We start from the raw sequence: 17,742 nt of genomic DNA, 5'->3' as shown, positions 1-17,742 counted from the left end.
GCTCTGCTTCTAAGTATACTATTTCCTCATTTGGGAAATGTTTCACAGCTCTTGTCTCAGGGCGATATTTTCTGGCTTACAGGGCTGGAATCAAAGGAACCACCATCTCCCCTCACTTAGGGAGCCAGGGTTTCCTGTAGCACCATACAGCAGATGGGTGTGTGTGACTGCCGCATACAACAAGCGGACTCTGGTGGAGACCTGATTGTTGACAGCCTTCACCGTGGTCGCCAGAGGGCTCACTTAAATTGCAGCCATCATTTAATCCGGAAGCCAGTGTACACACTCTTGAAGTCTGCTTGGCCCTCCTTTTCTCTTTTTGGTAGGTCTGATATGCTATTATTATTATCAAAAGAGATTAATTTGTGGAGTTTTAAAATCAGTGCTGTTCCTCCTGCAGAAGACCTATTGCTACTTAGAAATGATGTGAATCGCTGGAGATGGAATAAATGGACAAATATTAAGTCCTTAACTCACAGCAAGGTAAATATTGGATTAGAGTGTAAAACAGAGCATTTAATAACATACCAAAAAAGTCAGAAAGAAAATTTGGAGGCCAATTCAACATCATTTCTATTATTTCTCATTAGCATAAAATTGGTCATATATTTTGCACAACAGCGTTCCACAGCAGTCACTGGCAACTTAGAATAACATATACTTTATGCATCAAAAAAAGACTAATCAGAAAATGATTCAGAGTAAAAAAATAATGAGTGACATTCATTATTCAGTAAATAACTAATCCGCAACTTACTTAATCACAAATCTCCAAATATCTTCACATAACAAAGACAAGGAACATGAAGCAAAATCAAAGGTGTCTTGTAGAAATAAGCACCTCTCTGTAGGCACATGAGCTTGAAGGACAAGGTACCGATGGCTCCAGGTGTTTGTCATGTTATATCAACTTTGAGTCTTGATGCTATCAGCACTTGTTAGGTGGTGCCCAAATATGTGCATTTTGGGCTTGGACCCTTATACAGGAGAGCTTCATATGCCAAAAGGAGACAAATAACTAATGAAATAACCATTAATATCTGTTCTTCATGGAATATTTTGTCTTGATTATCAATTAGGAAGTAACTATATCTCTAAACTACATCAGACCGCCAGTGGATATGCCTGATATTCATGTTCATCAGGATGCACGAAAGTGTTTATAATCATATGATGTATGGTTCCACTTAAAAAAAAATGAGTAGGGGGCTGGATTAGGACTCAAATTTGGTTGAAAATATTCAGTCTTTTCAGAGAAAATAATATTTGACTTGACTGCTGCAGGCCACGTAATTATAACCTGCTAACTAGGTGAAATCTGTATGAATCCTTTAGTTATGCAACAGGTAACATTTTGATGAAAAACCGAAGAAACAAGGTTGACTTCAAAAGACTTGTGAGACCTTCCAGTTAGTGTTTGATAAGAGTGATAAATTTCAACCCAATAACATATTGAATACGCAGCTTATGGGATTTTTTTATATACTTGTAAATGAAGACCACCTTTCTGAAATATTCCCGAAGATACAATTTTTTAAATGGGAACCTAGATGATCTAGACATTAAAAATTTGTAATAATCTTTTAAGAGTCTAACAGCATTACCTCTATATTTAAAATAATATAAGTATAATAGGACAATTAATGAATACCAAAACCTTTTGTTAAATATAAAATGCATTTCTACCAAAGTGTTTTTTCAATATTTGAGACCTTGAAGTTTCACTAAACAGTGTTGATAAGAAAACAATGATTTTTTCCCCTACATGGCATATGTCTATTATTAAAGAATGTTCTCAAAGAGCAATTTGCTATGTATTTTAAACAGAAACAACATAAACTCAAGAAAGAATTGTATATATTCAATATTTGTTTCAGAAATTACATTCCCTTTCAAGGTAATGTGAATCTTCCACAAGGAAATTTAACCAAAGTCTTCCCAGACTGCAGTAAAAGAAATCTTTTATATACTTTCAAATACTGTGCCTTTTTATTTAAAACAGTGTAAACATAACAACTCAACACCACCAATAATTGGAAAAGACTGGTTAGGTGAACACTAATTTCCTTGAATGCCCCATGAAAATAAGGGTAAATAAAACAGACGAATCTTCAGGAGAAGTTTCAGTTCACCTCAGCAGTGGTAAAAATATTGCTTTATTCCAAATGAACATACAACACAATTTACTGTTCTTTTGGGGGCTTCCTGTGAACTGAAAAGTCTGGGCTTTGTGATTTCAACAATTTATTCTTTCCATATTAACCACAGAAGCCAATGTCTTGGTCCACAAATAGTAGACTTGCTACAAAATAAATAATAATGAGGATGATAAGAAAGCAAAGGGTAACTTTCAGTTTGATAATTGGCTTGTGTAAATAATTTAAGTACACATGATTCAAAATAAACACACATCCTCAACTTGCCTTGTGATACTGATACCATTAATGAGCCAATAGTTGTTCCTCTCAAAAGTATTCACACCAGAAAATGATCTTGACATTGTCAAGAGTTTTAAAGGACCCCGCCATGCAAGTGACCTTGATTTAAGAACTTACTAACTGAATTTTACACTTAATGTATAAATTCAAAGTGAACAGATCTGAGAGGGAAATTTCTTTTCTGAATATTAAATTCCCTGATGTTTCAGAACAAATTTTAGCAAGCTTAATATGCACACACATGCACACACATACACACAATGAACACATGTGCATACAGCATACCTGTGCTCAAGTGAGCAAGCACATACAGACACACGCCTGTGCGCACGTGCACGCACACACACAGACACACACACACACGCACGCACAAAGGGCACGCACACACTGAGAAATGCTCCTTTGGAGCCCCTAAACAATCTCAAAGAAAAACACTTCTTTCTATTAGCATGATTTTAGTGACACGACATTGTGATTTTTCTCGTCTCTTTTTCTATAATAATTTCACACCTCCCTCTGAGATTCTGTGCCTTCAAATTTCAGAGGAAGCTGGCACATAAGAGTAGCGAAGATTGTCCCCCAATTAGTCCTTCTATCTCCTACCCTCCCCCTTACAGAGTTTTTGTGCCATTCTTCAAAAATGAAATAGAAAACACTACATTTGTTGACAGGACATAACCTGTGATGAGGCTGTCGAGTGAATAGAAATTTAGGGGTTGGGACTGGCAAGGCAAATGGCAAGGGCCACTTGCTCACTGGCACGTCCGCCCTCAGGATACAGCTCATCTCTTTGAAACCAGGTAACTGCCAATGCTTTTTTATGAGGACACTGGTGCTGTGGGGCTAAGGGTCTGAATTACCCACATCTACTAAGAGCCAATGAGGCCGGTGTTGGGACTAACTGAAATTGTATTCAGAATTCTACCCAAAAGCTTTCGTTGTAAGCTTTATCCCTCCTGAAACGTTTCTTTCCCTTTAAAAAAATATTTTGTTAAAAAACAGTATGATATGAGGGCGATAGACTATTTGGTTTCTTCTAAGTAGATGCTCTTAAATTAATGCATATAAATAATTTGTATTTAATTTCCTCTCTTTCCTGTTGAGCAAAGCATAGAATGCACAGATTCCTCCATCTCAAGTCACTTGGTCAATGCGGAGTCTCTTTGTATTTCATTTCTTAAGACAAATTGTGCCTCTCTTTCTGATTTGGCCGTGGGACTCAGGGGGAGAAAGGCTGTGTTTTCACTTGCACTGTCCTCGGTTTCTACGCTGGCCAGTTCGTAGTCTTCTGACCGCCTGGCATCAGTCAGAATTCGGATCTGCTCCTGGACAGTTTCTAGCAATATTTTCACTTCTTGCTGTTCTGCTATAAGACAATCGCTGACTGGAATACTCACATTGACAATATCAGCAGAGTAGGAGTTTTTGCACCATTTGATGCTTTTGACTTCAGAAATCCCTGGCATTTGCATGCAGGTTTCCTCTAGACCCACTGAAGGGATGATGGGCACGGAACTGGCCCTTGTAGATGAATATCCCATCAGGTCCTTTTGATCCAAGCTATTAAAATAGGAATTTGTCTCTCTTGAAGGCAGTTGCATATTTATGGATGCATTTTGTTGGGTTTTTAAACCGTTGGACGAATACCTGAAAAAGAAACCGAGTGTTACATATTCTGCTTTCGGCTGTGCTTCTTAGAGCAATATTCAGTCAACAAAGCACTTCCACATGCACCATCTCACTGAATTCTCACAGCAACCCCATGAGACGGATAATATGCTCCCAGTTAAACAGAGAAGTAAACTGAAGCTCAGATAGGTGAAGTGACTTGCCCAAGGTCACACAGAAAATAAGTGACAGACTGAGACTCAAACCCAGATCTTCTTACTTGAAGTCCAGGGATCTTTCAACACACCACAGCTGTATAGGCAGGTGGGGTATAGTCTTCCTGACCTCTATCCTAGAATACAAAGTAAATGGGGATTGAGCAGGTAAGTGTGGCCTTTCCATAGTGACAAACAGGAAACCCATAACGGCATTACTCCACTCCATCCATGTGACCACCCTCTCAGCCCTGGTTAGTCTGTAGACTTGTGGCCACACTAGTTGGAGGCAATCAGGAAGCCCGACATCAAGCATCAAGGTACTACTTTCCTGAGTTGTACTGCTTCACACTGACTTTAGGGGGACCAAATCAATTTTCATTGGCACTCTATAGAAATGCCTCACTGTCAGACTGCTGAGCCTACAAATGGGAATGGAGGCATATGATTCCTCTCTGGGGATGAACATGAAGTGAGATCCATTAGACAGATTATGGAGCAGCTTTCTTCACATGGTTTCTGGAGCCAATTTAGGTATTATGTTGGTGCAGGGCAACAGCTTGACAAGAATGCCAACGTGCCATTCCAAGTCCTTTGAATAATATGCCAGAATCTGGCTAGTCCCCTAATTGCCTGTTCACAGCTAGTGAATTTTCCAGTGCCAGAAAGTGGGGGCAGGTATGTTGTAGATTCACAGAAATGTGGTCTGGGATCTTGAACAGTAGTCTCCATTCTCTTGGTTTATTTGTCCTTAATTTAAATGTTAAATTAAACATTAAAATTTAAGCATAATCTAAACATATCCACCCTTTGTATAATAAATCTTATTCCCCTTGTCTTACACCACAATGTAAATAAAAATCATGTTGATAAATGGAAAGAATAATTGCAATGAAGTGTCTTGCATACTAAACAGAGGTCTTTATTGTAAGGACACAAGTTAGAGCAACTCAGGAATCTGTCTCTCCACCAGACAGTGAAAATACATGAGGAACACATTTAGGTGTCTTTGCAGCTCCATCCTCTTTTACTATGCCTAATACAGACTTGGCAATCAATAAATCCTGATCGAAGGGATGCATGAATACATGAACAAACCTTCAAGGTAAATGCTCCCTTTATATCCCAGTTAATGTCCATTTCAAGCATAATAACAGCTGACATTTGCAAAATGTTTTTAAAAAGCATGCTTATGTCTAATTGCCTTATTTAATTTTTTAAAACATGGGTTTATTTATTATTATTACCATGCAGTGATGAATAAATAAACTAAATTAAGGGGCACTCAAATGACTTTCCTCAAATTATACCTTTGGTAAGAGGCAGAGGAACAAGTTAATCCTAAATTGTCTTGTTGAAATTCTTCCTAGCAAAGCCAGAAATGAGTGGGCATCCCACGATGCACTAGGACACCTTTTTAGGGATGTATAATCTTTCTTACAATTACGATCTAATTGTATAGCCATGTACAAGGCAATTCCCTGGGTGGTCTTATTCCTTTCACATAAGTGTTATATGGCTGAAACACTGACCCTAAAGTTTCTGATCCATGACTTAATTTCAACAAGAAAAAAGGGGGCAGATTTCAGGGCTTTGTGTTCTGTCCTCAGCGCCATCCTGTTAGCATCATTAATACGTATGAAGATATAGAATGTCTGCTTATTGCACTCACAGAGCCAAGAAATAGAATTGAGATACAATTGTATTCCATATAGATAATCTTCTGGATATATCAATGGGTAGAATCTAACAGGTTGAAATGTGATGGTGATAGGTGCAAATTCTTATACCCGCATCTAAACATTGCTTGTTAAAATTGTTGGGTAAAGGCATAAATATCTCAGAGGATTTTAGTAAACTGTAACTTCATGACTACGTTGGCATGATGATGAAATAATCAAAGGCACTTTGAGCCAAACTGGGGCAGCCTTCTAAATTAAGGACTTAGGTGAAAAAGAGGAATTGCAATTGACTTATGTGTCACCTCACAAGTCAGGTACGGGACACATGGCTGGCAATAACTGAAATCTAGAATGTTACCATAACATGGAGATGGCATCACAAACAATTAGAACTTTCCAAAAATGTAGATCTGACAAGATTTTAAGTCCCAACACCATTACAAGCTCTGGAATCTTAAATCAATAGTAGTCGCACTTTAATTTCTTTCATTAATTAAAGGAGGTGGGAATCCCTAGGGGGATTCCTCTGGAGACTACCTGAAGTAATGCCCCTGGGCTATTCAGCCAGATCCACACTACTCAATCCTCTCTTCCTTCTCAGAGTTGCTGTGAGGGTCCCAGGGCTGGTATTTGAGAGAAGCTACACTACTCTCCAGCAGTTTAAGCAAGAGCGAAATTTCTAATATGATTCTGGATCAGAAGACACTTCAGAGTTCTGTGTCCCTTAAGAGTCACAGACTCTTTCACAGTTTTGATCCATGAGCTTGTCATTCATTGACTATAAAATACTAGTTTGAGTCGCCCTTCCTCAGATCCCTCACCAAAGAAATCACAGTACATTTCATTTGTAACTATGTGAGCCAAAGCATCCTTTTAAAGGTGAAAAAATCCAACAGTTAGTCACTTGGTTTGATTCCCAGGGGTTCAGAAGCCAGGCCAAGGAATCTGTGTTTCTGTAGGGGACTCCAAGCCCTGGTTCCTGGAGCACATGGCATGAGAATCAACTGGCGAAACTGAAGAAACCCACTTCTCCCTCCAGGGCCATACACTTAAGAGATTCCATGTACACATCGTCCATGAATGTGATTTTCTGCACATTTCTTTCCTGGTTCGGTGGTTCATTTAGTCAGAAATGCTAAGTATTCAACCTCAATTCTTTTACATGGGATATGCTACCTTGAGTTAGTCATTTAAACTCTGCTATCCTTAGTGTGTTCAGTTTTAAAATTCCCGAAGGATAACTTAAGTCTGTCAAGTTGCTAGCTAAGTGAGGTGGGTACGCAGTACAGTTTGGCTCCTTGTACTTTGAAGGTGGCGATTCAAGTTTTGTGATTCCATTTCTTTCTGTCTAGCATATGAATACATTAGTTTGATTTGCCTGACAAAGACTAGTTCAAAGCTCTGTAAGCCATTGCCATGGTCGTCAGGGGTCCATTGATGGGGGCAGAGAGGGGGAGGGAAGCTCCTGAAGAATGTCCTCTCCACCTCATTCCTTCATCAGGCTTCCCTAAGATATGTGCTGGGTTCAAGCAGGGCTGAAGTAAGTACCAAGGAGGGAAGTCACAAATACCAGGAGTCTTAACTAGCAGACAGTGCCCACACACTTGATAAACAAGCAGCAGATGGCTGATAGCTCTTGTAAATTCATTCACTCCCCCTCTGGGCTAGGGCCAGGTTTGAAGAGGGCCTTTAGCTGTGAAATTCTATTACCAATCCCATTTCCAGTCCGGAGAGACGGTCAGTCCCCCAGGAGTGGAAAATAGCTGTTTTCAAGAACTGAGAATAAGATTGCTCCCTGAGATTCATTGTGCTGAGCATACAGTGACTTAGAGTCACCATTTATCAACATCGGGTGCATATCACACACAGGAAAATACATGTGGCCAGCCAGCTGGAGAGAATATTCCAAACCCAATGATGATTGAACCAAAATAAAACTACCACTATGCAGACAGTAAGTGTAAGTCTCCCAGGAGGTGGAAGACAAAGCAATACCTGAACTTGTGTGGAAATCTCTGAAGATTCGTGTATGTATGTTTCGAGCCTATGCCTGGCACAGGTTCAGAGCATCCTTATACCCGGGACATATGGGATGATAGTTGTAACAGTGATAAATGGAAAGAAAGACACCACAGGCTGGGTTCTGTCTCTACCCTAAAAAATCTCTGAACTTGATTTCCCCTCACTTGTTCTCATTCTTAAGTAACAAACGTTATTAGTGACTTAAAAATCACTACCAGTGATAAGTGATTCAAGAGGAAAAGTAATTATGAAACATGATTAATTATAATTATAGGCTAAATGCAAGCTCCCTTTCCAGATATAAGGCAAAGAGAAATGCAAACTGCTTCTTGACTTGCATTACACATTTTGGACAACTTGGCTGTTATGTTGAATTTGCAACTGTCACCCCAGATCTGTACCAAATGTATTTTACAGTTCATTGGGAATTGCTTCAAAATTACAAATGTCTTCCCAAGGAAATCTGTTGCTGAGTTTGTTCAGACAAGGCACTCCTTTATGTGTATCTTGCCAAGAAGAAAAGGCTCTCTGATAGAAGTCTCCTACCTGCTTTGGCCTTCAGTTTGATATGGACAGACTGGAAAGATCAGCCAGTCCGAAGCAGCATAGAAACCTGGTCTGCCTTATCCAGAGTGATACAAACTAGATACAATAAGAACCTGGCTTGAGTGAGGGAACGGATTCCTGAAATTTCTGGAATGAACCCTGATTGCATGACTTTTGAAATTAATAATTCTAGAGCAGTTCCTGTGACAATAAATGTTAGTACTACTTTTCTGCTTATGTGTCAGGTACAAGCCCTCTACACATGTAATGTTTAAAAATCTGTCCAACAACCCATAGGAAGGCTGGTACGATTTTGCTCAATGTATAGATGAGAAAACTTAAACTCAAAAGATAAAATTTTTTCAAGGATGAGATTTAAAATCCAGTAAGTTTAAGTAAGGGCTACCATGTTTGACTGAACAATTTATGCCAATTAGGTGAATAGGGGCTAAAATTCATCCTCCTCCACTCACCATGCTATGAACCCTATGAGGTCAGTGTCCACTCGGAGGAAAGGGCACCTTTTGCACTGCAAGAATGAGTAGTAAGCCATGGTATCTGAAGCCCATCTTTCCACACCTACACCATAAATGAACCTAGAGATCTGAGTTCAGCAGGTTGTGCTTTGACAATATGCTGCCAACTTTGAGTGAGACACACTCAAGAATTCTCTGGATGGAAGCACATACTATATATAAATACATTACAGGTTACTGTAATGGAGTATTGCCCGACAATGTTGATTAGAGAATTAAGTATTTTTTTTTCAAACCTAAGAATGAAGGAATACATTAATCCTCTTAAGAAATCTCTATTTTTTAAAATCAAAGACAAATTTCCAGTTGTTTTAGCAACTATATAACATGTGTCTAGATATCTATACACTTACTTGCTCCCAGTGTTATTTTTCTAACATTTCCCTAATATCTATTTTAGTTATAGCTATTCTTTTAAGTTAGATTACCTTTTATGGAACAAATATGGAAGTAAGCATAAATAGACAATTAATGACAAAATCAATCAATATAACCCCAAGGAACACAATAACTCAGTTTAAAGTTAGAGCATTAATGATACCCTCCCTAAATTCCATTGCTTTTAAGACCTACCCTTGACAAGGTATCATATCCTGGTCCGGGATCCTTGATTCCTCAAGTTGCTGATATGCTGGTCCCACGATGCCACCCAGCCTACTTCGGGGCGAGGGGGGTGTCCTCCTGAAGGCATTCCTATGGAGCATACCACTCCTTTGCCCTGGGCTGCAGCAAGAGGAGAGACTCCTGCTGGGATGAAAGAAAACCAACATAGCAATAACCTTACAGGTGGCTGCTCAAACTTTTCTGACACTGCTTTTTCACCCCAGACACTCAAAATTCTAGGCTCCATTCATGACTGTAGAATATCTGCTAGGAGGAGATCAGAAGTTGGTGAATCCATTCATCCTCGCAGAAACTGAGACAAAGAGAAGTTCCCATGTTTCTGGCTTTCTAGTTTGAAGTACAATGGACTAAAACAATTGCAGCTTTCCAGCCAAAGATAAGAGGTGGGCTTAAGGAGTTCTCAAGCTCCTGATTCTCAGCCACCCTCATTATCCAGGATATAGTAGCTGCCTCTCTAATAAAATTAAAAATGGCTTTGTTATTAGACACTGACAAAAATTAAACACAGGAACCCTCAAAGGGATTCACAGGGAAAAGTTCACAGGGAAAAGTGTTAATGGTAGAATAAGTAAACCTCATTTGAGTTGGCATTGTTTCTTTACCATATGTGCTAAATTCCCAGTTCACTACCTCAGATTCTCCTCAATCTTGAGAAACTACATTGGTTTTCTTTTGAACTGGCTTTTAATAAACATCTGATTACATATTTTATTTGACTCATACATCCAAATACCCAAATAGCCACGTTTTCAGATGCCTTCAAAGGGCAAAAGGCATAAATGGGATATATCTTACGTGAGATTCCTACATAGATCATGCTAAACAAAAGCACTAGACTCTATAAAAATCAGTGGCTAATTTGACCAATTATTTATCCCATACCCATTCCCATCGCCACCCCCACTGGATTTACCCTGCAACCATGGGGACAGTAAGAGAAACTCTGTTGTAGACATTTCATGAGATTCCAGTTTATGTGGTCAAACTGGTTCTGCAGTGTTCAGATAGTAAGTGAACTTAGAATTTCTTGCTGCATTCTCATTTAACTCTAAACAAAACAAAACAAAACAAAAAAAGCCCTTCTAAAAATACCAGTAAAACCCTACAGAAAAAGATGAAAAATATTTTCAAAATTTCAGCAAACCTATCAAGTTCTAAAGGGACCAGCCTCCCAAAGTAATTTTACCCATATCACTACATGATTTGGAGTTCTGTAACTTTCCATCCAGCAACATTACTGTTAGTTCTACTTAACAGATACAAAACAAAACATCTCAAATATTATTTGAGATCAGAGTTTGAGGCCTGACATTTGAGTCCCCATCGACCCTTTCCTAGTTTAGGCAAGGTGACTGATCAAAGTTGACATTCTTCAAGCCAACATTAGCTTCCTGAGTTTGTGCAAATACCAGGTCATACCTTGCAACATATTATACCTTCATTCGTTATCATAATATTTCCTATATGTTGACAGCATGGGACCTCTAGTTAGGTCTCCAAGCCAACAAGTTCAAAGAGTTATAATAGCTATTTCCCCCCTCCCGGCCTCTATCTGTATTATCCACAAGCTATTATGGAGTCCGTGGGGTACTTGGGCTGTGGCACTGGAATTAGCTGCATCTGGGGGTCATCTCAGGTCTGTTCATTACCAGCAGTGTGATACTGGGGGAGGAATTTCTACCAGAATTTTGAAGGGAAAGAGATGGTACTCTAATTTGGGTCATTTGGGGAGATTTTACAACTTACAGACATGTCTTTAGTGTGTAAGGGGTCGGGGGGAGCCAACATGGGGTATATTCTGTATGTCCGGGCAAGTAACAACGGGAAGCTGTTACTATCCCTATAACTGAAGGGACAAAGGGAGGGGGGACTACCCGAATGGACAGAGAAGGAGAGTTCTAAGGAGAGGGCCACTTTGCAGGCACTGTGGCCCAGGAAGAGGGACCAGGGATGCAGTTGAGGGAACCAATCAGCGAGGGAGGGTGAATAAGGGCTGGGGCTGCTGTACCCTTCCACTCTCCCATCTCTTGTCTGTGCCTCAAATCAAGCCAGTAGAAGCCAGAGGACAAGGGAAACTGCTGCTCTTTCAGGGCACAGGACAAGGCAAAAAAAAGTAAAAAATAGATATGGGTAGGAGAGGTGCAAAAGAAGGGTATCAGCATCATGCTTAAGTATTTTCATAAGACTGCTATAGGGCTAAAAGAGAGAAATTATACAACGTGTTTAGCATGGAGCCTGGTGTGTAGTAGGTGCTTAAGCCATGAGTTCTCCTGATCTCTCCACCACAAGGGACAACCCAAAGGCTCGTACTAATCACTGAAAACCCTGGTCTTGTTTCACTCTAAAAAAAATCTGCACATGTGCTCTCTATAAAAGAGTTATATTGCTAAAATATAATGTAGTACGTATGCCATGGCATAATAGATTTTTCTTTAAGAAGAAAGAGGATTTTTTTTCCTTTGAACTAAACATGAGAAATAATGGCTTTGAATTAATAGCTTTGTTATGAGTTATCCAAATAAGTCATATTTGCAGTGCACAAAAAGAAATTAATTATGCAGAGCCAGCCAAACTGTCACAACAACAATGTCTTCCAGTATGAACTAGTGACCCATCTTAAAAAACAGTTCCTCACCTATTGATCAATCAACTGTTCAAGCCTTCTAACCCAGTGGCTTTTGGGAAGTTATAGAGCAGTTTGCAGGATATATAAATCAGTGACCAGGTTATCAATCATGAAAATGTTTAAGTCTACTGCATGTTTTACAAAACAAAAGCTATGATATATTAAACTATAATTTACAAAGTTCTAAAAGTGCTTTATAAATCAACCCTCGCCTATCTATCAGGACACAATGTATGACAACAAATACTGCAGTGCCATTGAACCAAACAAAAAGGAACACTTCTTAAAGATGACCTTATTTAATTTGTGAGTCTTTCCTAGAAATATAGTAGAAGCCAAGTTGAAGATGAGAGTATGCCAACAGACAAGGAGTAGGGGTAGGGTATTTGCAGCTCAAATACATTAGAAACTGTAATTCTTTTTTTTTTTTAGAAACTGTAATTCTTTTTCATTTCAACTTTAAAACATTGATGGCATCATATAGTACTAGAGTAATATTATACATAATTATTTTACTCGGCTGGCTGGAACACCACTTCAACATGTATTATAATCAGCAGGAGAAATGTTGTTTTGGAGAAAATATACATCTTATAAAAGGCTGGTAATTTTGGACTTATTTTTCTAATTAAAGAACTTCCATTAGATCCAGTGAACTAAAATGCTCTTTTAACAGGCAAATATCTGTAAATGCCTCAATTGATATAAGCCAGACTGGTGGTTAATAAAAGCAACTATCCAATAGCCAAACATATTGCAATTCCAAGTTGAAAATATTTAAACCATTAAAAAAAAAACTTAGCAAAACTTTGGTATTTCAGTATCTACTCTTGTAGAATAAGAAAAAAAAAATCACCATCCAATAATGAGGATTAGTATCGAGAGTGAAAAACTCCCAGTAAATGTGGTCAGCTTCAAGAAAAATCCTTTTTTAGGGGACTCATTGAGAGTCAAGGAAGAAGATAGTTTCCTTGTATAATGCGTGTTTCTGTCATGGAGGTTTTCAAAACATTGCCTAGATATGTGAAAACTAAGGGTCAACAATATTTATCTGTCATTGCTGGAAACAACTTTTTTTTTTTTAGGTTCTTTTTAAATGTATACTTGATATGCAATGTTATATCGATTTCAGGAATACAACATAGTGATTCGACAATTCTATACATTACTCAATGCTCACCACAAAAAATCAATATTATTTTTTTATCTTATCCTTTTCTTAAATCTTTTCATATATGTTTTAAAAAATTTTTAAATACCATACTTCTCACTAAGAAAAGGATTCTTAAATCATTCCACAACGTCCACAAAGACTTGGGCTGTAGATTCAGTTGCATGTAAACATAGCATTAGTCCCAAACTTGGGCACTTGGTATGGAACAAAGACTTTCCATTTTCAGATTCTTGTATGTAAAATGCAGCATGTGACTGGAAGATGCTGAAGAACTTGTTTGGCCTCAGAATGTTATACAATTGATAAGAGAACTTTATTTTGGGCTTTCTCCCCCAAACAGCCCGATTTCTATGGTCAGCTTGCAAAAGAGTGCCACCCCATTGGTAACAGATCTTACAAACCCAAGGTTAAGATCTGCCAAGCTTCCTCTCCCTGAAAAGTTTCCCTTGTGTGAGAACCATGTTAGAAGACCTGGAGGGTGTCACGTCAGCTACCTAGGGAAGAATTAGTCATTAAATTTGCAGATGGTGATAAGGCAGGCTAGGAAAAGTCATGTTTTTAATAGTTTTTCAGAATGCAATTGTTTCATTCACTGGTCTGTGTCTGCAGCTTTGATGGGTGTTGTTAACAACTCCTTCAGGCTTCTTATAGGGACATTGCTGCCTGCTGTTATCTTTGGTTTACTTGCTGTGAGCTGTTTGAGCATCCACTCCATGGAGAACTATAGGAGAAGCAAGAACAATCATCTCTTCTGAATAAGATTGCCATTCCTTGGCATGTGTTGTCCAGCATAATATATAGTATGAACGTGCCCATTCCCACCATGAGTAACTACCTGTACCTGTGGTGTTTGACAGATTGGCTTCCTCTGTCAGGAGAAGGGACCTCTGGGAATGACTGGGGGCCGGCAAAACTTGACTCCATCATTTTCTCCAATGCAGTCACTGGATGCCTTTCCGCCTTTGAATACTGTGGGAAACCACATGCACAGAGTTGAGCTGGAGGATAAGTTGTGAGAGGAGGGTCTATCACACCATAGCTAGATATGAAAAAGTTGCCGAACTTGCCAGTAGCTTGTCCACTGGGCACCTGAGCAGGAGAATGATAGAGAAATCATTTGCACCCCATTTCTCACACACTGAGTAGTCTCTGCCCTCCCTCCAAACATTCTGTGCTTAGATAAAGGTCCATCCAGGAGGGTTCTTCACTTAGAATTTTAAATATGTCTTCTCATTTCAATCTACACCCATGGCACACTGTGCCCGACAGGCAAGAACACAAGTATTTTTTATTTAATGTACATTTTATACGCACAAAAATTTAACTAGTACCTGGACTACTAGTAGTAGGGATTCAATAAATGCTGATTGAGTGAACCCCAGAAAATTCTCAGAATTATGGAAAATATTGATTCAGAGTTTCTGTCCACCAACCTCCACCATTCCCCTCCTTCAGCATTTACCAAGTAATTACTGTGTTTAACAAGAGAAATTTGTAAGCATTTCACTCTTTATATTTATTTATTAAGCCTTGGTTTCACCTTTGACATACAAGGCTCAGGAGACTTTCGGAAAACTGATAGAGGTGACACATTAAGAAAAACTTTGTCCCAAGGAAAGCATCACATGGCATCTCAACCAGGCAGCAAGTTGTCAAGTTTAATACTCTCTGGACACACAGCATTTGAACAAGTAACAAAGGCTAGTGAGTTTCTTTTCCAGAAACTCCGCATAAAAACTATCCCAAGAAATGACATTTTTAGAGTGCTAACCAATCCAGGGAAAATTTCAAAGTCTGTATATTCATATCTAATGTATGAACAAGAATTTCAAAGAACAATTAACACAGATGTGCAATATACATATGAAAAGGTATACAACTGCACATATTTTGTAAAGGGATAAAATTCAGAATAGAGAAATTAAATTTCAAGAAGATCTAGTAAAGTTACAGATCCAAGAAAAGTAGACCTGGTACAAATATGTTGGGGTACAAATTTTCAATATGTTCCAAAATATTGAATGTACACACTCTTTGATCCAGAATATTACTCCTAGGACTTATCATTACTAGTAAAATTATAAAAGTTCAAAATGATATCATCACTATCATATGTCAGTGGTACAATTTTTCCTTTTTTAAAGTTTATTTATTTTCTTTTTTTTTTAAGTGTATTTATTTATTTTGAGAGAGAAGGGAGGGCTAGAGTAGGGGTATAGAGAGAGGAGAGAGAGAATCCCAAGCAGGTTGTTAGCACAGAGCCTACTTGTGGGGCTTGATTTCATGAACCATGAGACCATGACCTGAGCCGAAATCAAAGTTGGATGCTTAATGACTGAGCCGCCCAGCTGCCCCATTTTTCTTTCTTTCTTTCTTTTTTTTTTGTGTGTGTGCAATTTTTAATAACAAAACAGAAAACAACCAAAAACAGTTAGAAACAATAGAAATACCCACAAATAAAAACTATACAACTATTGAAAAGAATAAAATCAAGGTATAAAAAAGTATGCCTAGGGGCACCTGGGTCGCTCAGTTGATTAAGTATCTGACTTCGGCTCAGGTCATGATCTTGTGGTTCATGAGTTCGAGCCCTGTGTTGGGCTCTATGCTGACAGCTCAGAGCCTGGAGCCTGCTTCAGATTCTGTGTCTCCTCCTCTCTCTGCCCCTCCCTAGTCATGCTTTGTCTCTCTCTTTTTTTCAAAAATAAACATTAAAAAAAGTTTGCATAATATGAAGGCATTTGCATAAATAAGGAAAATGCAGCAGATACACACATGTTGTAAGTGTGTATCTATCTATCTATCTATCTATCTATCTATCTATCTATCTATATACATACACATATGTGTATGTATATATATAGAAACACACACATATATTTAGCTTTATGTATATATATGTGTGTGTGTGTGTGTGTGTGTGTATATATATACACACACGAAAACATATATAGATTTTGTATGTGCATATATATTTCTGTGTGTGTTTGCATGTCTGTGTGTTTCCCATGCAACCACACAGGACACAGATGAAATAAAAAAAGGAAAATACACTATGAACTGGATGTTTTCCTTGGGGAAAAGTGTGTCAGTGGATATGGGCTATTGAGACTAGGCAAAATGTCAAGGTTATGTAACTAACCTTAAGATGACAATCTCTAAATGTTTGGTTTTTTAAGTACTTCCAAAACAAACCACATAGTGGCAGTAATAACCACGTCTTGAATCATAATCTACAAAATGGATTTAGAGAAGTTGGTCAGATTTTTTGCAAAATGGAGTAAGTTGACACAGAATAAAAAGAAGATATGGAAATAATTTGGAAAAGATGGTTATTGTCAATAATCCAAAATTTTAAAGATCCAAAAATGATGTAAATACCTTCATGTGTGCTTTTTTTTTTTTTGACTGATTAATGTCAATTATTACAAACCACCATGGGAAAAGTGAACTGAATGGACATGTTACTGGAATGTAACCAACATTGTGACCTTCTATTTGATTTTCAGGTTTTATAAAAGACTGACTAGGGGTTTGTTTGATTGTTTGGTTTTTAATCCCAACTTCTTTAACATTTATTTATTTTTGAGAGACAGAGAGAAGCAGAGTATGACAGGGGAGGGGCAGAGAGAGAGGGAGACACAGAATTTGAAGCAGGCTACAGGCTTTAACTGTCAGCCCAGAGCCGGACGCAGGGCCCGAATTCACAAACCGCGAGATCATGACCTGAGCCGAAGTCGGATGCTCAACCGACTGAGTCACCCACGCGCCCCTTTAATCCCAACTTTTAATAAATTCATTTAGAAGACAAACTTGCTTGGAAGACAAACTTGCTTGCTCAGCTACAGAAACAAGTGATATAATCTAGAGGTATCTGTGGCAAATGGAAGGAGGTAAGTCTGTGCTCCTCCAGAGGTCTGTGGGGGCAATATCAACCAAGTATTTCTGGAGCATCTAGATTTTCTAGAGAAATCACTGAATCATTGAAAGTCAGCAAGCCATTCATTTTTTTTTAAAGCAATATATGTCAAACAGACTAATTATGTGTTGGGGCCATTAGTTCAGAGCCTCTGCCTTTTGGGGGTGTGTGTGAAATTCCAATTGGTTTTTATTTTATTTTCCAGTGTAGTTAAAATACAGTGTTATATTAGTTTCAGGTGTGCAATATGGTGATCCAACAGTTCCATGCATTACTCAGAGCTCATCAAGATAAGTGTGCTCCTAATCCCATCACCTGTTTCATACATAAGGCACCAACCTCCCCTCTGGTA

The 17,742-nt window shown here is 38.5% G+C and overlaps 1 protein-coding gene across 10 annotated transcripts in view; it reads right to left on the bottom strand.

Annotated features, from left to right (window-relative positions):
• Positions 1–495: 495 nt before the first annotated feature.
• Positions 496–17,742, bottom strand: part of NRG3 (neuregulin 3) — a 1,060,953-nt gene continuing 1,043,706 nt past the window's right edge. For 2 of the 10 annotated variants that reach the window (XM_045437860.1, XM_045437861.1), the window contains exons 7-10: positions 14,307–14,440; positions 9,621–9,794; positions 4,327–4,398; positions 496–4,085 (exon numbers count right to left, since the gene is read on the bottom strand). In XM_045437860.1, the coding sequence (XP_045293816.1) occupies positions 3,578–4,085; positions 4,327–4,398; positions 9,621–9,794; positions 14,307–14,440 (888 nt within the window). In that variant the 3' untranslated portion in view covers positions 496–3,577. The remainder of the gene's footprint in view (positions 4,086–4,326; positions 4,399–9,620; positions 9,795–14,306; positions 14,441–17,742) is intronic. The other 8 variants (XM_045437867.1, XM_045437869.1, XM_045437868.1 and 5 more) reach the window with 6 other exon arrangements.

This window comes from Leopardus geoffroyi, chromosome D2 (genome assembly GCF_018350155.1).
Source record: "Leopardus geoffroyi isolate Oge1 chromosome D2, O.geoffroyi_Oge1_pat1.0, whole genome shotgun sequence".
Classification (NCBI taxonomy): Eukaryota; Metazoa; Chordata; class Mammalia; order Carnivora; family Felidae; genus Leopardus; species Leopardus geoffroyi.
The sequence above is the reverse complement of the archived record's forward strand: the minus strand, read 5'-3'. Positions and strand labels throughout refer to the sequence as shown.